The following is a 22,786-nucleotide window of genomic DNA, read 5'->3' as shown; positions in this document are numbered from 1 at the left end:
GAAAGAGAATTTTTAACACACATTGCGAAATGCGTATCTATAATTCAATGATATTATAAGTACTTATATACCAACATATTGAATAATCACGACGACACCATAAAAAGACGCCTCATTTTCAATCGAGATTTAGCGAGAAATTACTAACAAATGGATAAAAATTTAATGAGGATGGATAAAATTTAATGATGAATAGACATTTCTTGACGAAAAGTTTGTGGTGATACTAAATTTAAAAAAAAGCTTAAAAAAATTGAGTGTTATCGGTATTAGTGTAATTTCAATCGGTGAATGGTAGACTCGATAATGAGATTCTTATAAAATAATCGACTTGTAGTTAACCCAATTTCGTCCCTTAAACAATGTTATATTATTTATTGATACATAGAATTTATCAATAATACCATTAGCTAACAGTATTACACTTGTTTTTATATTCTCGAAAATTTTCATTTTCTCGTTCCTTGCGTGCGAGCGTGTGTGTGTGTGTGTGTGTGTGTGTGTGTGTGTGTGTGTGTGTGTGTTTGCGAAATTATAATACATATATATCAAAGAGCAAATTTGCCCTAATCATCTTTTCCTTTCTTCTTTGTCACTTGTCTACACCGCAATTGGTTACTATTAGATTACAATTACAATTCATACGTACACGTATAATTACACATTACGACATTACATACATGTGTACCTGCATATATATATATGTATATATTTATATTTATATGTATATTTATATATTTATAAATTACAGATCGGAGATTAGAGGTACTTTATATCTCAATTTCTTTAGGGAATGTTTTCGCACTCTCGATCTTCTCTTTCTCCTTATACCTACTTCGAGATTTGATGTCAATCAAAATTATTCGTAACAATCGTTAAATCATTCGCAACAATCGTAACGAAACACTTTTTTCTTTATACTCGTTTCATGTGCTTTTCGAGATCAAACATCGTACATACACCACACTAACCATTAACGGAATCTCTAAAATGTTAATTAAGCTACATACCTACATAAGTAAACACGAATATAAACTAAACAGTCATGCCTCTGCTTTTATAGCGTATTCAACATGCTAAGGTATTTTATTTTGTTGTAAATCATTGACGTTATTTTCGACTCCGTTCTTCGTTGATATTGCAGGTTATTGCGCTTGGTGAAGAGGTTGAAATGTTTAAATTTTATTGATCATAAATTTGCAAGAAACGATACAAATAAAATGAAATAAATATGGTATGTATGATTGATAACATTAATAGTTCTCAGCTGTTATAAAAGATTTACTTCTTAACGTTCGATAAAAAGCTCGACGGACGAAATCATTGGTCGATCTATCGTGGCCAAAAAATGGCGTGGGAAGGTAAAAATGCAGTTTAAGGGGTTTCTGTTCCTTCATTGCTCGTTTCATACTACAACGGACGTTCTTTCTAAATTCTATTAATTACCGATCCTAGCACGACTCAATTAACTGTAATCTTTACACACTCTCTTTACCTGTACAGAACATTTTGTTTCATTTTTTTCACTTAGTAATAATTGTAAGAACAACAACGACGTTACTAATTTCTCCTTTACAATTAATCATTAGAGAGCCGAGTTAACAGGATTATATCTAAAATCTACATAGTTTAATAATTATATGTATGTAAATGGGCGAATAAGTTTGACCTGGGATAGTGATATTTTTTTGGAGCAACAACGAATGGAGGTCGCACAGATTCAATCGAGATCTACCTTATCGACGCATTTTATCCTCAGTGATAATTTCAAAAGAAAACTAGTTAAAAGTCGAACACAATTATAGAACTCAAACATTTCAAAATGCTAAACGTTAATTCCTTTTTGAATCAACATTGGCAACAGAATTCATTTTCTTTCGCAAGATGCATAACTATTTTTTTATAAACTTAGGCACTCTTTCTGACGTGTATTATAATTAATTAATCGTTCTTCAGCGAGAGGTCTTTCGGTGATACAGGATGATTTATTCGATAAAATCGAACATTTTTATAACATTGGATTAATAATTGATAAAAGATGATTCTTTTTAAAATAATACCTAAATAGCTACAAGGAAAATAAAATAAATTTTGGTTTTGTCCATGATTAAAATTTTACTTACGACCTCCTCACAGGGACGAAAAATTTGCATGCTTCCCCTTGCTTTCATCCATTCATTCATTTACAGTCACGCTTATCAAACATCAATAGACTTGCCGATATCACACATAACCTCTAATTTGAATACCTTTCATAAGATATCTATACATGCATCAGGTGTTTAAATGAACCTTTCCCTTTAGATACATAAATTGGATATCGCCTTCTTGGATATCGCACTAGAGTACGATATTACACGCAGTTGAGATCACGAGCTGGAAACGTCAAGTCCCGAGACGAATTTTTCCCGAAAAAAATCCTCTCGGGATCCATTTAATGTACCAACGCAAACAGACCGTCACGCCGCAAGTGGAAAAGCTTTGCACTGTTTCAAAGTACGGAATGTAACACTTTCACTTATGCAGTCTTGTAGATCAATTAATTGCTTAGTTATATTAATATTTTAGTTTTAAGAGAACATTATTTGCTGGCACTATTAAGCGGTATTGTCTGATTGATGTACTTGATTGGATACATTGAACCAAGTTTGAGACACAGTATAAATATAAGGCATAATATTGGGTTGTTCGAAAAGTTTATAGCGTTTTTATTTGATAAATTTACAATAAACAACGGAACGTTTGAACAAATGCTAGTTCTAGTTGGATACTAAACAGAATCAAAGAGAAATATAAAAGATTCGTTAATAGAACAGGTTTTCTTTAGTGTAATCCTTACGAATCTTATTCGAGAGACATAAAGAATAAATGAAAAACTTTAAAATCCCGAAATAGCTATTTGAAGGAATTCACCAGCAGAAGAAGAAATATTTTTCAAGAAAAGTCTCGTGAAGTTACAAATGACAAAACGCCTAATTTTAGTTAAATCTTCTTTAACTTTCGCTACGAATTTTTCGAACAACCTAATACGTTCATATTCGCATTGACACGGATCAGAGCGACAATCTATATATAACCGACGATATTAATTAGTAGCACTAATTGTCTATACGTTGCTTGGCATGTCGGCAGACATTTTTCTACGCGTAATTGATTAGGATTATCGTTAACCTAAATAGACTTAACATAACGTATGATCGGTGAATCAACACCTGACATGTCATACGATCGTCTTATAAGCTAAGGACTAGAATAGACTCTTCCGATTTCCTTTGCAGGATGAAAAATTTCTAACGAAAAATCGACAAAACCTCAACGGAAACTTACGTGTCTAGATCTTCGTTCACCTTATGTAAAATTATTAATAACATCTTTCGCATTGTTTATCCTATCTTATACATAGTTAAATAGATTTTTTTTGTTCATTTAGCCTTATCAGCTTTACGCAGAATACTTTGACGAGCCACCGTCTCGCGTCAACGGTGAAATTTTTTGGGGAAAAGTAGGAAAGAAAAAAAGCGTCCAACAAAAACTTACACACTAAGACTTATGTATATATGATTTGCAAAGCGTTTGAACATATTCTTGCAGCTCGCGTCGCGTACAAGAACAAAATGTTATTAAAGACTAGATTAATGAACTGCAATCTCCCATGCGTCGCGTTTAGTATTATAATTACAAATAATATACGTTTCTCTCCTAGCCTCTCTTGGCAAAAATTGTCGATACCATCTTTTTTATCGCTATTTACTTACGTGTCTAATAACCGACGATTAATCTGAATAAACTACCTTTCGGTAAACGACTAGATAACATTTGATATAGATCATCTGCAAGCTCAAACGATGAGATATGCGCCGCACGGTTCTTCCAAGTTATAACGACTTTCTTAATTAACAATTATTGTCCTCTGATCGTCGTGTTGATACGATAAAATCGTTAAATAAGCAAAACACTTCAGAGATATCGACTGCTGCAATTAGAATAAACAAAATTAATATAAAATATTCCAAATAAAATATATATTTTGATATTTTTATATTGGGTAAATCCATGGAATGAAATAAAAAAATACTGTTTAACCAATTTTACATACCCAATTTACTAAATTTCTTCAATAACTAATAATCCGCTAATCCGACTTTGAAATAGTTTAAGCAGAGCAAAGCCTTTCACTGCGAGTGCGCATTACTACTTAGCAAGCTAAACTGAACGTAAAATCGGTATTGTCCTCCCTTACAAATTACTCCTTTCATACGTACAATTCGTTAACTGTTATGCGTTATATTTAACACGCGTCGACGTTTAGCGTTTCACGGATCGCAGCGACCACTAACGATTTAAACCACGCGAACCATTTATCCTGATTATATCCTCTTAGTATCGATGTGCGTTCGAAGCTATCAAGGTTCATGTGTGACTTGCTTTGGTAAAAGGAGATTGACGATTGAGTTTTTTGAGATAAACGCGTTTAAAGACATGCACTCTGCAGTGCGATATTACTAAGTACAATCACTTCATCATGTGTGCAAAAGATTTGATTAAAACTCAAAACTTTGCTGACAGTGGAGAAATACAAGAGAATAACTTATTATTAAAGGTACTTGGTGATAATTTGTAACTTTTATTAATGTAATAAATAATTGCCAACTTTCACTGCTTTGTTATTGCAACCACTTGAAAATTTGCAATTTTTATTAATATAAAATAAAAAAGAGCATATTTTTGATTGTGAAAGAATATGAAAAAGTCAAGATCGATTTTTTCGAATCTTAACTTTTTATCAGAGCACGTCACATACACTATTGCTTTTTATTAGATTACACGATTACTCCAATAACGTGTTGCGCTTGCTCGCGTGGAAATTGTCCATTCATTCCGAGCTGCAAATCGTGAAACGTCACGCGTCCAGTCACAGGCATCGTTTCGCTTTCTGTATATACCTTAGCATTAACAAGTAATTCTCCTTAAGTTCCATACGTGTTACAGGTTACCTTATGCAAGACTGACTTGGGTTTAATCGGAGGAATCGGAATCTGATTCCGCGCCAGCGTCTGAAGCTTCTCCTTGCGTCTCCGGCGTCGTTTCCGGAATTTTTCGTGTGTAGGTCGCAGATACGTATGCGCCTGGACCTTCTCCTTGCGTATGCTCGATTCCAACTCTGGTATACGACGAGTAATAATAATTTTTTATTTATATATTATATTTGTATAGCTGTATGTTGTAAATTTTTGTTACGTGCTATATGTAGGGCATAGAGGAAAGGCACGATACGTCTGCTTCTTACCTCTTACAATTTTAAAATTAAAATACCAGCGCGATATTCTAATAAAAATACGATTGAAACCCGAAGTAAATACGAAAGTTTAACATGTAAAATATCTATTATTGTCGGAGGATCGTACCTATACTCGTGTCGCGACAAATTCCTGACGTATTTCTCTGGTGGAGTGTCGCTGTCGTGATTTTGAAAACTAACACTCCTCGCCGTCGTGTGAGACACTTGGGTCGCTGGCATCGTGAATTCCACGTAACAGTACTCGGCTAGGTTTTCGGGGATCTGATCATAGGAAGTTAGGGCCATTCGACAGATCAATTGGTGTGTCGTGTATGCTCCTGTCAATGATATCATCGATATTATTCTACATTCATATTTTATAGGATAAAGTAGCTCTTAAGTTAAGACAACCAAAATGCAAACAATTATTATCCAAGACGTGTATGAGTCAGTTTGAAGCTCGTAATTCGCTAAAAAGGATTGTAGAAAAAAATATAAAAAATAACCGGTTGCCTACATTAGGGTTGAACATCTATAACAAAGAAGGTACCTTGGCCTTCTTTCGGTAACCTAGGCATTCTCCAAACGATAGCACGATGTTGATGTTCGTATTTTGCCTGACCGGACGTCACCTCCATCAGTTGAGGTTCCAAAGTATCAACCGCACCAAGAAATCTTTCGATACCCTTGATCTTTCCTGTTCTCCTATGAGCTGACTTAACGGATCCGTATCTGAAGTGTTTTTCCACTCTGAACAGGTAGATCCAGCACTCTGGAATGGGGAAACGTACCATCACGTCCTCGCAGGGCACTTGGCCCAGTTTTCTTGACGCGAATCCCGGCACGAGAATGTCCGCCCTCAGCTCTACCTGTTGATAATGACAGAACGAGGTCAAAGAGGATAAGCGTCGAACCAGAGGCGTAAAACTGCCAAAGCAGAAACGAGTATCGATATTCGACAAGAACAAGCAGCGTACGCAGTGTAGAGGTGCGTGCAAATTTTCTGGATGAAAAGTGACATTACCTTATTACCGGTAACGCACATTACGGCTTTAAGCTGAAGAGGAAGCTCTCTGTTTTTAGGAGGCCTTACTCGGAACCTCATAAGTTCGATATAGCATGCATCCGGTGGCTTGAACCTTCAAAAGGGTTAGTCAGGTGTTAATTGCAATTAGTCGTTAGTTAGCAGCGTTGTAGCTGTTGTTACTATCGTTTGAAAATAGAGTCTTATAAGTGGTTATCAAGAAGATATTTTCAAAAATCGTTTGTTGCTTGTTGAAGACGTACTTTATAATTCTAGATTTTTCGTATTCGTCCTGTTGAACGCAGGAGTGGAACTCAACGTTCTCCAGACGGATCCATTCTTCGGTTACCACTGGAATTATATCATGTCTACCTACTACCTCTTTCCCTTGGCGCCACATGTCATTTATTCCCAATTCAACGTCAGGCATTCCTGAGATAATGAAATTTTAATGAAAGTACTTTTACGGTAAAATAATTCCGAGGAAAGATAAACGAGATCTTGGTGTCTATAGACTATAAATTACAATTTTATTGGAAATTTCTATGGTAATATGATGATAATTGTCAACAGTTGACCAAATCTTACCAGAGAGGAAGCCCAAGAAGAACAATCGAACACGCGCTATTTGCTTCTCGACCTGACCCTGCGCGTTCTGTTCCACGTACAATTCATCCACGACCGTAATCTGCACGTCTTCTGTCTTATAACTGAGCGCCCGATCCCGATGAGCCGGCAATCTGAACAGAGCTTCCTCGATCGCGCTAGAAAACTGCTTCATATCTTCGTAGAGTTGAGAGCCCAGTTTGAATAACTGAGAAATCTGTACAGAAAAGACCGAAGTCATTCAATGATAATAATTCTATGATTTATTTTAATAATTGAAATTTTTCAATATTAGCTCATTAAGGATCACCGTTAAGGATCCACTAAAGAACAAGCAATGAAGTAATGTACAAAAAATACGTAATTCATATATGCGTATATAAAACACATCATTGCATAATAGAAAATTTGAAAATCTGACAATTCGAAAATTTGAAACTTTAACAGTTCCAAAGTTTAGAGATGCGAATCTCCGAATGTTTGGAAACTTGAACATTTGAAAATGAGACATTGCGTCTATGATCGAACCTTAGTGAGCATTTTATATTTATGTCACTTGTCTACGTTATAAACTCTATTTCCAAAAAGCTGTACAATTCCGATATAAAAAGAAATTGCACCTGTGGCGCGTGTTCCACGGGAAGACCGAGCTTCCTTAGATCGCTTCCAAATTCTTTCACCCCCTGATAATCACCCTGAATGGCGTACGCAGCGAACTGACTGAGTTTATTCGTTATCCTTTCCGCCTTTGTCACCTGGCCAGGTCGTACTCCAGGTCGTTCCTTGTAGAAAATGTATTGCAGCTTCACCGTGAATATTTTCCCGTATTGGTCAAATTGCTGTGCTCCGATGTCGGATATCGAGTAAGAAGGAACTAGAGGTAATTCTTGGAAGGGATCCTTGTCTTCTCTGCTGTTAAACAACTGGAGTACAGGACTGTCACCTTGGTAGACCAGTTTTATGAAGATCTTCTTCCAGAATCGTTGACCGGTTATCTTTTTCTTGTTAGGTTGGCGCAGGTGCATGTCCCAGCCGTCACCGGTGTACGTCACTCTTGGGAAGTCTTCCAAAGGTTGGCTAACGTCTTCGTCAAATAGGGGAGTCGGAGGAGTTTCCTAGTATTAAATAAAAGCAAATAACAATATACAATATACTATACAATGTATACGTACAATGTAATACATATAATAAACAATTAGTTTTATTTATTTTATCAGAAACATAGACATAGTTATAGAGTATTTTAATAACAAAAATCTTTCAATTTAGTTTATATTTAAAAAGGCATGTATAATGTCGAATGAAGATTATAAGATTCAATTTGCAAAAACGAATACGTCGATGTTTAATAATACCTGAGAATCTGTCCTGGTCAGTTCAGCAGGTTGAGCAGTTTCCGTAGTGGGAATAGCGTCCTGTGCGAATCCTGACTTGTCGAAGGGATTGAATCGTGGTGAGGTATCTGTGTAAGCTGTGTTTTGCGGACTCTTTGGTGGTGGTGCTAGTACGGGGACAGCTCCTCCTTCGATTGCTCCGCCTTGATCATCCTCTTTTGGTCTACGGGTACAAATACATTAGCCAAACGTTGATACTTATATTTATTAATATTTATTTGATATTTACTATATATTTATTAATTGGTTATTTGATATATCAGTGCTTACTTAATGAATACACTGAAATCTGGTCCCGCATCCGAATCTACAGAGTCGGTTCTCTTTACATTTGTCTCTGGTGGTGGTGCAGTCATACTCAGGAACGAGTCAAACCCATCAGTTTCTCCAAATCCAGTCACTGCTGTCTCTGACCCGGTCGCAGACGAATCACCCCAAACTAAATACACAGTAAAGAGTCGAATAAATGTAAATCTAAATATATAATAAATAGAAGAAAATATGTGTAATTTCTATCCATAAAAACTTATTATTTAATCCTCAACCTTACAGAAAATTACAAGAAAATTTTTTTACCATCGCTAGACGTGTCCATGGCGGTAGGCCCGCCACCAAAGGCATCCAAGAAAGGATCTCCAGAGTTGGTTTCCTGCTCCGCAGCTTTATCAAACTTCGAAGCAAAAATATCAAACGCATCGCCAGTACCCTCGATAACTTTCGTAGTTGCTGCAAAGTTATCTAATTGCTCTTCAGGCTTATACGCTTCGCTGATGGGAAATTCAGCTCCCGGAGTCGGACTGGTCGATGTCATGCCATTGATATCTTTCGTAGGTTCTTCGAAATCACCAAGTAAATCAGAAGCAAATGGTCCATTGGACTGAGCGGATGACGCATTCATTTCCGTGCTTGCGAACAAAGGTTGTGTGCCGGGCGTTTGCATGGATGTCGTGAAATGCGAGGCCGTGGTATCTGTGGTACCAAATGGTCCAGAAGACATCGTATCGGCGACAGAAAAGAACGCAGACTCGGTAGTCATCGTGGACAATTGCTCAGTGCCGCTGGTAGCGAATAATTCAGCTCCAGCTGTCGATGATTGCATAGTTTCTGAGACAACAGGGGATTCCGCAGCGAAATCTAAATCAATACCAGTCTTCTCCGTGTCACTTCCAACAACTCCGGTCGTGGAAGCTATAGATGGTCTCTTTTCACTTGTTACAGAAGCAGTTTCCGGGAAATCTGACTTAAAGGTATCCTCAGCCTGAATAGGAGATGCCTCTTGCTCTGTAATGCTGACGAATGGATTGTCCTGGCCAGTTGCACTGATCAAGGATACTCCTGTTACCAAACTGGTGGCGTCTTCGGTGTTTATCGACGTGGAGAAGATGGTAGTGGTTGTAGTCTCTGTATTAGGTGCGTCAAGGAGATCTAGGATGTCGCGATTCTTTGATGGCTCGGCTACTTTGCCGTCGTCGGACATTAGGTCTGGCACGTTCGAATCCACGTCCAGGAAGTCGGCGAAACTGTGCTCCGGAGTTGGCGATGGAGAGTGCATTAACGTTGGACTGGGTGTTCTTGTTGCCTGTAATTAACGATCAAGATGAAACGATCCAAAGTTTGACAGATAAGAATCTTGATTTTGATTTATCCGGTAATTATTTATATACAAGATGGTACACATAATTTTTATCTGGCAATTGCATAAGAAAATGAATGTAGAAAATGGTCTCCTCACTGATATATCTATGTTGTCAAGGTCAATGACCTGAGTAACTACGCTTCTACTTGAAAGATACGTATATATATAAAAATATTCTTAATGAGCATCTTTTAAGAATTTGACTAGGTTTGAGTCAGGTAATAAATAAAAAAACTGTAACTGTAAACATGTGTTAATTTGAAAAATGATCATACAGAACGTGTCTCACCCATTTCAATGACCCTAATACTCATTAGTCAATGGAATATACTAATAATGCACAAGTTCCCGAAGCATCCTGTATATAATTACCATTTATCTCACTATAACGAACCTGTAATCGATCCAGGAGATGGTTAGAAGTAGCATCCATAGCTCCAGTAACCGACAAGATCAAGTCTTTGGTGTTCTTAGGAGGCGCCGGTGGTTGAGGTCTCGGCGGAGGCGGTCTCGACGGTGCAGTCTTGCCATTCTTGGGTTGAACTGGTGTCACAGGCACCACCGGAGACGGCGGAGGTGCAGACTGCAACTCTTGGCCGAAAAGTTCGTCAGTCGCTTGAGTGGAGATCGGCGCGTCGAACAGATTCGTGCTCGACTCGCTGACAGACGTCTGAAAAATGTTCGCGGATTGACCAGAGAATATGTTAGATGCCGTGGTGTCGGTAGTAGTAGCAGCTTCGAAACCAGTGCTAGGTGCAGTGGTCTCCGTAGCGAAAGAAGCGAAAGGGTTCGTCGAGTCGACTGTAATGGCTGATTGATAAGATTGGTCTGCTCCAAAATTCAGGAAAGGATTCTCCCCTCCTCCGGCTGTTTCCGTGTCCGCGAAGTCCTGGAGGAAAGGATTCGACTGTTGGCCAGTTTTCCTGTCGTTGGACTCGACACCGTAGTCGTCCATCAAGAAAGGGTTTCCACCTTTGGAATCCATGTTGCTCGATTGAAAGGTTAATGGACCAGCTTAAACGTTGCTTAAAATATTCTTTGATATAGTACTTCTTAATATATAATTGCGCAGATCGCTTAGCAGAGAGTCTTTTACTGGGAAGAGAAGGAGGACAGATTAGATCTTCTATTTCTGCATTAATTCGGATTCAAGTATCTTCAGTTCAGTTTTTCCTGGTCCTAGGGTAGCGAAACTGGTGTCGAAAGGATCCACGTCCTCTCCTAAACCGAAGTCGTCGTTCTGCAAAGGAGTAAGTACTTTGGCTCCAGGATCTTGGTCGTCGATGCACAAATAATCTGCTGTTTCCTTCTTTTCCTCGGCTCTGGGATCAAAGTCAGGATCAACCTCCGGAATGGTAGTTTTAATGATCGCTGTGAATGCGATAGGAACAGGACGAACGGGCAGCTCTCCAGGAATTTGCTGTAGTTCGCTCTCAAGAATCTTCAGCTCCGCTTTACCAGGAAGAATATTAGTGGCGATAGAAGTGTCGAAAGGATCGTTGTAGGAAATCTCTTCTTCTTCTTCGATGGGCTTCGACTCGATTCTTGGCGTCAGAGGCTTCGCGTCCACCTCGATCTTCTCGTCCAACAAACTCTCCTGCCTCTGCTGCAGTTTCGGTTTCCTCTGTTCCTCGAACTTTTTCAACACAGAGTCCTGAAGCTCGGCGATCTTCAAGTTGTTCGGCCTGGTAGAACTAGCTGTGAAATCGCTCTGTCTTCTTACAGGTTCCCCTTCGGCTCGCGGATCAAAATCGTGGTCGCTCAGGCTATGAGGTAACTTTGACTCCTGTTTCAACAATTCTGACTCGATTAACTTCAATTCTGTCTTTCCGGGAGCTACCTTGGCCACGAAACTGGTATCGAAAGGATCCACATCAGCTTCCTCCTCCTGTATAGGTAACAAGTCGTCGATAGATTTCTGAGAATAATAAGGTGTCAGAGGTTTCGAAGGTAGTGCTTTCTCTTCTTCGGTGGTTGTCAGTAGGTCTGGACGTTTGGATGGTGTAGGCAGTTCGAAAGCAACGGTCTTTGAAGGTGCTAGTTCTAGCACTTCTGGCCTCGAAGATCTTCGTCCACGGTCGCCAACCTCGCCAGTATCTTCTTCTTCTTCGAATTCAACCTGAAAGATTGGTTTAACAGGTGCTGTTGGAAGAGGAGGCCTTGGCGGTAGCTTGGATACAGTAACGTCAACCGGAACAGCTGGCTGCTCGTCCTTTCTTGGATCGAAATCGTCGTCGTCCAGAGAATTAGAAAGATTAGGTTGTTCACCAAGTAACTCTTTCTCGAGGAACTTCAACTCTGTCTTTCCAGGAGGAATTTCTTTGATAGCAGAGGTGTCGAAAGGGTCTACGTAGCTGAGATCTTCTACTGGAGCTATAGGTTCGTCCGCGAGTTGACTTAGATCGGTTGTAGATCCTCCTAGAAGATCCTTCTTAGCTTGCAAATTATTGACCTTCGCTCTGAGCTCTTCTTTCAGCAAACCTGTCTCATAGTCTCTGTTCAATCCAGCTGGGTCGGTCAAGGATATCGTCACCTCTGAAACCGGAAGCTCTTCTAGTTCTTTCTCGATGAACTTTAACTCTGTCTTACCAGGAAGGATATTCTCAGCGAAAGTAGTGTCGAACGGATCTTCTTCGTCGACGAAAGTAGCTGCCTCGAAGCTTGCTTCTATTATCTCGGCTTGGAAGTCTACAGCCGCCGGTTCCTTAGTTTTGAAAGGATCGTCAGCCTCCTCAAGACGTACCGGTTCATCTGGCGCTGCGTCTAAATCGAACTCTGCGTCGTCCAAGTCAGGAATCTCCTCTAGGATCGTTTTCTCTTTCAATACTTCGAACTCTGAAATATCCAAAGGTCCGTTGGATGGTTTGTTGTCCGCAACGTTCTCTTGATTCACAGCTGGGCTGACTGGTCTTGGTAGAACCGAAGGAAGCTTCGTAAGATCGACAGGAATATCAGGAAGATCGCTGTCGTCGTCCAGCAAAGTCTTAGTCACGTCCACAGGCTCCGCAGCTACGCTGCTACTCTCCGCAAGTTGCTCAGATTCCTCGAAATCATCCAATAATAAATCTTGTTGAAGTCTAGGCCGCCTGCCTCTCGTGATCTTGCACGAACTCACGTAATCGACTCTTCCGGAGAGGACCTCTACAGCGTTCCCTAAACTGACCAATCTGTTCCCCTTCTTATCTACTGTTTTTAATACTTTGTCCGCGTTTGTAGTGTCGAACGGATCGTCGCCGGCCTCCTCCTCGGTTGGACTGTCGGGAATGTAAGCTAGTTGAACGTCGATATTCTGGAGAACGTCAACGTAGGTTGTATCGAATACGTCTTCGTCGGCGGAGTCTTCGTGTTCATCCTCGTCGTCGGGAAGTTCGACGAGACCGTCCTCGTTAACCAGAGGCCTGTCCTCTTTCTTTTTTCCCTTTCCCTCGAAGTCCGGTGGTTCACCTTCGATCGGATTACCTTCCTCGTCGAAACCTACCCACTTTTTCGAAGAAGACTTTTTACCAGGATCTTCCTGGTCCTCTTCCTCTTCCTCTTTCTTCTCGTCTTCTAGCGGCGGCTTCCGTTGGAAAAAGGAAGTGGATTTAATACGATCGAGATCTCCTTGTGTCTTCTTGAGGATCGAGTCGACTCCGGCCGTCAACGCCTCGAATTTCTTCCACTCGTCGGAGCTGGCGTTGCTGGCCTGCTCGCCGGATTGCTCGGCTTTCTGCTGGGCCTCCGCCCGCTCGCGCCTGTAACGCTCGAGCTCCTCCGGGTCGAACTCGTCCTCCTCTGCCCCCTTCTTGCCCTTCTTCGGCTTTTTCTTCTTCTTCAGGCCCTTGGCTAGCTTGTGCATCCTCTAAGAGCTACCGTGGAACAAGCGAGGCCTCTGCAATCGGTATTCATACTTTTCGTTAGTCTGCCTCGAAGGTTCAAGCTTTAACCCATTGGCACACCGTGTTTGTTCTAAACGTCGTTATCGCCTTCGGCTTCCTTTCTCTTCTCTATCTGTACGAAAGGTGCTAAGCAATAGTAACACGAATTTTTATGAATTTTTACGCCAAACCGAACGTTATACGCGCCATGCAACAGCCACGCTGATCAACTCCATGGAGAAAGATGATGATACCGCAGGGATATTATTTCTCAAGCTCACCTCAGAATTTACTATTATCTATCTGTCAGTTGTGCTACGATACAACTTATCGTTTCACACGAGTCGAGTTGATTAGTTTGGCTTCTGAGGGGATCATACATATAGTCTTCCTCAGACTGCTTAATAACTGTGCATGCCAATGGGTTATTAGCACGTTCGCTACCATCGTATACAGTCATTCACAAAAATCTTGCTCGTTGGCTCGATACACGTATAGAATGCTCGTCTTTACTAAAACAGATTCTAACTTCATATGTTAATTTAAGCCGTAGATTATATTAATATTCCGCGAGTATCCTATCTTCCCTTCAATTTCATTTCCTTGATGGAGAATATATACGCTATATACTGAAATATCGAGGTGAAATTTCACGTTCGTTTTACCAACTATACATGTAGCAAAATTTAATGCGAATAAAAATAGTCTTGTCATAAGATGTACGAAGACTTTCGTAACTCGCTTCCTGAAAATCGACGAATACAAATGTAAGCTTCGCTGTATCTCGTTATCGAGTACATTGTACAGAAATAAAAGAAACAAAACGCGATCAATAACAGTAGCGAACGTGTTCAAACCTTTTTCCCACGAGAAACCTTTTTCATATTTCTTTTTTTTTTTTTAGGAGAAGGTCTTAGGTTTTGTAACAATAGCGATACCAAATCATAGGAGAACGATACTTTCAATTAGAGAAGATTTAGATTCACGCGATTATTACAGGTGCTTTCATGCAGATTTCGCCATTATGTGCAATTCTAAACGATCCACAGTGACCAACGGTAGTCGCAGCAAGACTATAATAATACTCTATACGCGTTTTATGCGATCGTCGAGTACCATCGACGATCGATCGATCGGTGCAGGAAGAGGGCAACGCAAGCTGCAAGTGCGAAGCGTGCGATACGAGTGACATGCGTGTGCTCGCGAATGAAACGACAACACCCACGCGACGTTTCAGGCTACTTTGCCGAATCCTCGAATACTTGTTGCACACTACCAATCTTTATTTAGTCGGTCGCTCTTTATAACCGTGCTAAATTCGTCCACTTCTTTTTTAACGCGTGCACGCCGCGAAACACGTCGCTCTATGCGCTCGTTCATCTTTCCGCGTCGAACCCTCGAAACGATGTCGTACACGTATTGATGTATACGACACGAGCGACGTTATTATTAACTGATTTACTCAGTCAGTCGTACGAAAATCTACATACTCCTGATGAATTCTGTGCGTTCGACTTAATGCAAAAGAAATGATTTGTACTGTAACTATCAACTATAACAATTTATATCTAAGGGATGTACGTAGACTTTTGCAAGTGACTGTAGGTCGTTTAAATTCCACATATCGGTGGGACAACTCTTTCTTCGTAGTAACTCTTTCTCTTCTTCCTCTTCGTTGCATGTAAATAACGGATAATAGCGTGTCACCGTTGAATTCTTGACGTGCAGACTGTCCACACAAGGCTATAGAATGTTTGCGCGGATGACATGGTTCACAAGAGCAATGTGCACAAATGCACGAAGAAGTTTAAAGAAGAGAAAACCAACATTGGAGACAAACCAGCATCGGGCAGCAGCCTGTCTTTACGAGCCTTGTGGTCCTTGATACGTTTCTAATCGCTTGGTACAGTTACCATTAGCTTGCTTAACGGTAAGCTTCGACTATTATCCGATTTTATCACTTCGCTACGTCGCTTTCATCTACTGTATCCTCTGATTTAGTCTAATTAGACTCAGACCTGGAATAAGATCGATTCGAATATATCAGTTATGGGATCGCTACGAGAAAGACGAAGGACAAAGGCCGTCGAGTTTCACGGAGGACGTAGCTGTTGTTATCTGGAATTTTTCTATCTGTCTGATAAAAATGAAACGTTCGATTTGGACGGTCGTGTACGCGTAATGGGATCGTTGCCAGAACAGCCCGATCGATCAGCAGTACCGTACAACCGTGACCATTTTACCCTTCCTGTTGGCCTTTCACAACGCTCCTCCGTAGCGGTATCGCTGAGAAAATGCCAGAAATCTTGTCTCTCTTCTTGTGTATTTTATCAGTGCTTGGTTTTAGGTCAATGAGTTTGTATCATCATACAATAGAAACCGCATTCGTGTCTCATCTTTTCTGCGTCTGATGTTGTATTTCTATAAAATACTAGTTGACTAAACGATAAATGGTTTCTGTGGTCTCAAATCTTGGCACGTAATTACACCTACTTGATAACACCAACCAAGAACATGCGTTGCTTTAATAATTAATAAAAAGCACTAAATACCTAAAAGAATCTTAACTAATAGCGACTACAAGGACATAACAACACATAGTTGTATAATATCGGCTAAAACTTCTTACAATATCGCTTTTGGAAGATAACATGAAAAATCTATCCGCTTTGCAACTTGAAATTAACTGTTTGATCCGAGATTATCTGAAATTAATCTCAAATCTTAGTACATTGTGTCTTCTTCATAAAACCACTCCAAAAAATACGTTTCTATTGCTAATAGTTAATGAACAGAAAGGAGAAAACTACTCTCATGTACTAAACAAACGTTATGGGTTGAAAAGATTATATATTTCTACGCGATACTACGTATCTTCTGAACAGATAGAACAAAGTTGTGCAACACGCGAATATCCCTTGCTAGTGGAACGTACACCACGATCTATATCATTGATAAGAGGCTTAAAGTCTTACGCGACAGTCGTAGTTAGCATATTAATCCGTTACGAATGGGGAATTTAATTAACATCAGTGTAAGCTATATATCTTTCGACAACAATGTCCATCTGCGCCATATTTTTAATTGCCAATCATGCATTGGGATTATTCTTCCAGAAACATAGAAACAACTGTCTGCTACAACTATGTATCTAAATAATTGAATAATTGGATTAAGTGTCTGTAGATTCTTACGAATGTTTGGTAGAATTTGGGTTTTATTTGGACTTTAACTCTGTCGAGGACCTCAAATACTTTAGAATACATCTAACGTTCTTTAATAAAACCCTTCATGTCCTCCATTATATCATATCTAATTTTTAATTGCTATCTTTGTACTAGATACTTCAAGAATTGTTCACACATATAAAGTATAAATGTGATTATAAATATAAAGCAAATATAGGTGGCAACATACTTTACAATTACTAGGACATAAATGCACAAATAGAACTGTACAGAGGTAGAATTTTAATCTAATATCTCATCCTCCTACATTCTCGTTTCTTTATCTCAAAAATTATTGGAATAGTATTTCCATCCTAACATCTTCTAATCTTTCTTATTACGATTCTCACCATATTTGGTTCAACGTCTTAATATCTTGATGAATTATTAATACTTGAAATGGCAGAATCAGAGAACAAGTTACTTTCTTCGAACTTACGAAATTTGCAAACAAATGAGAACCACGATTGACGAACAACATGGCAATTAAATCGACACCGTCGGAAGCCGACGAGTTACCAACGAGCAAAAGGGACCGACATAGTGTACGAAACAGAATTTCATCGATAATTGGGGGAGCAGGAGAGAGCACGTGCTCCAGATTACTGTAGGGTGGTCGTGTCGAGGTTGGTGTGCTAACAAACTCAACGACTATCGCAGCTCACCCCAACTAAAACCGATATCATCGTCAGAGTACACCTGCATGCAACCCAGGAAATTGTAATCGATAACGGTTGAGAAATCGGCAATCTCACCTACGACCACTGTTCTAGTTCTACGACTCCACGGAGACGAGAATTCTGTTCTGTTTAATTCTATCGAACGAAGGATATCAGGTCATTCCACAAATAATGCCGCTCCTCTATTTTGCATCTGATTTCTCGACTTTGAATTTCTTAGATAGGAAAGTTTGGTATGGTAATTCCTGAAATTTACAATTAACAATTAAAAAGATTGTGAATAGCGTTAATAGCATTAAATGTAATAAGAAAGATGACCATAGACTGAGGAATTTTGATAAGTAATAATATGAAAAAATAATATATCAAATACGTATCTTTTAATATTGCTGTATATTATATCTTATTATTTTCTTCTTCTTTCTTCTGCATCTATCTATGAATATATCTTGTTACCTAGTATTCTTATTTTTTATCCTAACTCCGTCTTTTACTATAGTTTGTAATATGTAAATACATGTACAAAATTTTCTGTTAATTACAAATAAATATCATTATTGTTAATATATAAAATATCCAAAATACAGTACGTATTGCAACAACCGATAAATCAAATAAATGCCCATATCTTCTTCTAATATTTTTAGTTGTCTTCATGAAAATATAAATTTGTATAAATATCTGTAGTTTAATCAACAGAATGATCGGCCATACACATTAAACAAAATTTGACAAAGCATTTAATGTGATATAATCGAAATGCGTCACCTTACTCAGGTAGTATAAACAATTAAAAAATATACCAGAAAATTATATCTCAAAGAGGTAACCGGATATTTTCCATCGCAATTTAACAATTTCTGAAAGCAGAAATTAAAAATAAATAAATCAGATAAAAAGTCAGGTAATTAAAAAAGGTAATCAGGTAAACGTTGCTATTTGATATTATTAACAAATATTGAACGCTATCTAATTGCAATCAGATATAAAATACATTTATGTTTTGAAGTTGCACATGTGAGTACAAAATTACTTATGATACGATCTAGCGTAACTTAAATTAAATGAAAGTCCAGCTTAGCCAACGAAAGTTTCACCAAAGAATAAAAAATTGAGATGAAATCTTAGGAATTGCAAGGGACCTTCATAAACTTTCGTCCTGCTGCAAATAAATTTTTCAAACTTTCAGCGTTTCCCAGTGGAACTTGATCGTGACGATTGATTGTATTCTTTGCTTTTCAATTTTCTATCAATGAAGATCTGGTCGATGAAGTTAACGTTAAATTTAAGAAACGATCGATGATAATATCGTGAGATGATCTCAATGCCTGATACGATAAGGTATATTCTTATCTCTGGCATCTAGATAATTAAATTTGGCCCGAACAGCGTCACCAGGTGAACAGATATTATCGACCAGTACCGCTCGTGCCTTTGCACATAGAATCGACAGCAACACTTGTTACCAGAGTTAATTACCAGCTACTATCAAACCTATGTATCAATCATTTATTTAAACGAAGTTTCTTCTATGACTCTTAACCTCAAAATGTAGGAAGAGATTTACCAAAAATTCTATTTCTGTTTTAGAAACTCTAACTTACAGAATGGAGAACAATCGAACCTCAATTTAACCTCAAACTTTAGGTAGAGACACGTGAAAAATTGTATTACTGATTCGGAGATTCTAGCTTACAGGATGGAAAATGATTTAATTTCAAAATTTAGAAAGAGACTCATCAAAAATGTTATTACTGTCTTGGAGATTCTAGCTTATGGGATAGAGAACGATTTAACTTCAAAAATTAGGTAGAGACTTATCAAAGATTCTATTTGTGTTTCAGAAATTCTAACTTACGGGATGGTAAACAAGTAAACCTCAATTTAACCTCAAAATTTAGGAACGGACTTATCAAAAATTCTATTTCTGTGTCAGAGGTTCTAGCTTACAGGATGGCGAACGATTTAACCTCAAAATTTAAGAAGAGACTTATCAAAAATTCTATTTGTTTCAAAGGTTCTAGCTTACAGGATGGGAAACAACTCAACCTGAAAATTTTGGAAATATTATCAAAAATATACAAAGAGATTTACCAGAATTTGTCTTAGAAATTTTCATTGCAAGGTGGAGAACAATTTAACCTGAATTTAATTCCAAATTCTGACATGTTTTTTCTATGACTCTTAACCTCGCAATTTAGAAAGATATATAGCTAACATTTTGTTTTTCGTAGATTCTAGGTTACAGGATGGAGAACAGTGTCACGGTATATGGTTGGGTTGTCGACTGAAAAATTTAAGGAAGGGGTCTAGCGGAGTGAAATCCAATAGAGGAGAAAAATGGTGCGCGTGCCAATTTATATTTAGAAAATCCAAACCCCATATGAAATCCAGCGTCGCTCCAATGCTCAAACACTGTTCGTGGTCTTAACATATTCGTTGCTATTGATTCATTAATTCAATTAATGCTGCTAATACAATTATTGCATTTTCATTCTCGTTAATTCGGATAAAACCACAATTAATATTCTTTTCACAGAAAATGCTGAAACAAATATTATTTTGATTGTTCTTATTTTAGCAGTGAACACAATTGCGTAACGTCAAAGATTATAATACATTCGAGTTTGGGAAGATATATATTAATCATGATTTTTTAAATAGAATATACAGTTTCATTTATAATGAGATTCTATGTTCAAATAAGCTTCACTGGTATAAAAAATTAAACGGTGAAACAAATTTCTACGCAGATTTCATTTCATAACGTTTATAAAAACACGAAATTGCATAAACATCCAGAGTCTACTCATAAGGATTAAGAAAAGTAAAAGAATAAATGGCAAATCCACGGATGGGTAATCATATTTCATTAGCAACAAATATGTTAAATAGATATTCTATTATTCCTCAGTTGTACAATAATATTCTACCCAACGACATTCCGCCACATAACGTTTCCAAAAATAAGAAAATAAAGATCTATATAAAACAGGAAATTCCGTCCCATAAAATCCACTCTACAAGGCAATTGCGTATATCTAGAATCTTATTTGATACAACGTAGAAGAGCCAAGTCGACGAGCACCGATACATATTGCAAGTCGTTGAAGAACAATAGAGCACGATATCTGTTCTTCGTAGGAGAGTAGTTTGAGTTTCTGACGTAATTGAATAAAAGTTTCGGCGAAGAGCATTGCTGCAATATGCCGAACATTTGTCCACCGGATTTACCGAGGCGCACGCGTAATACCGGCACGGACGATGCTCTATACTCGACCAGTTTTATCACCTGTCTTACAACGATATAATTCGACAACCGTTCGATTTCAAATCGTTACTCCATTCTATTCCAGGCAACCACCATCGAGACTCCAGGCTGAAACGGAGAATTCGATTACAAAGAGGAAAACGAAAGGTGAACATCGAATGGATGTCAGAACCTAATAAGCCTGATGCATAATCGAAACACGAAGCACGTATCCGAGGGTAAATTCGCGAGGGATGACAGAAAGGAGGAAACGCGAGGCGTATCGACCAAGTCAGTTCTCAATGGGCAGCTTCATTATCGTCTTAGCAACTATCATTGCTGCGTCAGCATTATGTACGAAGCCACAATCGGTCTAGAATATTTCTGCGTATTACGGTATACGAAATGCTTCTTTTTAGTTTATGTATCTTTCATTAAATCGGCCTGGAGCGTACCAAAGCCGTCGTAGATATACTGAGACACTCTGTTTCCCTAGACATTGCTACCTCTAACATTATGACACAGTCTTCGCGTTCGATCGATTCTACTATATTCTAGAGATTATAGGATAGACAAGACATCTACGAGACATTCAAGATCATCCGTCTATGGTTAGATCAATTCTATCTAAGGTGTTTTCTTCGAGAGGCGCAACGGGAAACCTTCTCGAGGAAACTCTGAAAGCGGCCGGACGAACCCTACAAACGAAATAGCCAGGATGCAAAGGAACAGGTGGAGAGGCCATAACGTTTCCCTGTCACTGCGACAAAGCAGAGGAACGTGTTAAAAATTCAGAGTGCAGATCGTTCAGGCGAGCGAAGCGAAACGTATTAGAACGCGGATCAATCGGAGGAAGCGTAGGTGTCGTGTTACGGCGGCCACGTTTCACTCTGGTGTTCGCGGCGCTATACACCTACGTTTGAGAAAAATCTTTCGGCTAGTTGTACTTACGATTCCAGCCTCGTCAGCCACATCGGTACGACGCACATTTTTTTCGAGTCATCCCGCGGTCGAGATTTCTCTCTGTGTTTCTTTTGGTCGCCGGTGGGATGAATCGTCGAAGCACACACTCGGAGGAACGAGCACCGGAAGAAGGAAGAAGAGTGATATAGAAGATGACGGAGGATGAAATTGAACTGATACCACTGTGGCAGATATCGAATATGATAGAAGAAGAGAAGAGTGTCCAGTTAGAGAAAGACTCTCTGAGGAGGGGGAGAGAGGAAGAACGACGTCGAAGAGGAAATCAGCGAATAACGTTCGCCGGGTGACGAGGGAAGCTCGCGGGAACGTGAAGAAGACGGACCGTGGGCTCTAGCTACGAGTTACGTTTTCCCTTTGGTCTGGAAAACAGGAAACAGCGGGCGTGGAGAGCTGCGAAGGCCCTGCCGAAAGCGAAGCCGACTCACCTCGTACTCTCCTGCGGGTCGAGCTATTTCCAGCATCGATCCGTTTCGCGGAGAAGAAACATGCGCGTAGAAACGACGACGACCACCGCCCCCGACGCCCCTTAACGTAGCCCTCCCCACTTCCATAACGTGCCCCTTCTCCCTCTCCTAGCCACCCTTCGCTAGCGATGGCCTCAAAACGCGAACACGTTCGCGGATACCAAATTCTTCACCATCGATCTGTCCCTACTAACTTTCCACCTTCTTTACAGCTTCTTGCGAAATATCGAACGATGCGCAACTGGTCCGCTGGATCTTTAGAATTTTTACTCGAACACGGTTGTGGTTCCCTTGGTGATTTCGTTACGTGATGTGTCTATAAGGTTCCATATACAGTGGTGTACATCAAAAAGTTCATCAAATAAGAAGTATAGAAGGGCACTATA

The 22,786-nt window shown here is 39.2% G+C and overlaps 1 protein-coding gene across 1 annotated transcript; it reads right to left on the bottom strand.

Moving 5' to 3' along the window:
* Nucleotides 1-346: 346 nt before the first annotated feature.
* On the bottom strand, nt 347-22,355 carry LOC122572342 (protein stoned-B-like). The gene is made up of 14 exons (XM_043737210.1): nt 21,904-22,355; nt 11,075-13,928; nt 10,989-10,990; nt 10,333-10,952; nt 8,879-9,881; nt 8,573-8,741; nt 8,264-8,465; nt 7,529-8,023; nt 6,891-7,125; nt 6,566-6,734; nt 6,303-6,417; nt 5,829-6,147; nt 5,406-5,616; nt 347-5,161 (listed from the first exon to the last, which is right to left on the bottom strand). Exons 2-14 carry the CDS (start codon nt 13,774-13,776, stop codon nt 5,017-5,019), a joined length of 6,387 nt encoding a protein of 2,128 aa, XP_043593145.1. The 5' UTR covers nt 13,777-13,928; nt 21,904-22,355; the 3' UTR covers nt 347-5,016.
* Nucleotides 22,356-22,786: the final 431 nt, after the last annotated feature.

This window comes from Bombus pyrosoma, linkage group LG11 (genome assembly GCF_014825855.1).
Source record: "Bombus pyrosoma isolate SC7728 linkage group LG11, ASM1482585v1, whole genome shotgun sequence".
Classification (NCBI taxonomy): domain Eukaryota; kingdom Metazoa; phylum Arthropoda; class Insecta; order Hymenoptera; family Apidae; genus Bombus; species Bombus pyrosoma.
The sequence above is the reverse complement of the archived record's forward strand: the minus strand, read 5'-3'. Positions and strand labels throughout refer to the sequence as shown.

Bases quoted from the DNA above. Each gene is read 5' to 3' on its own strand.
- LOC122572342 (XM_043737210.1), bottom strand. From the start codon at position 13,776: ATGCACAAGCTAGCCAAGGGCCTGAAGAAGAAGAAAAAGCCGAAGAAG. The intron at 8,024-8,263 runs GTATTATTAAAC...ATTTAATACTAG, and splicing joins TGACCAGGACAGATTCTCAG to GAAACTCCTCCGACTCCCCT. The intron at 5,162-5,405 runs GTACGATCCTCC...GTCGTATACCAG, and splicing joins TTGTCGCGACACGAGTATAG to AGTTGGAATCGAGCATACGC.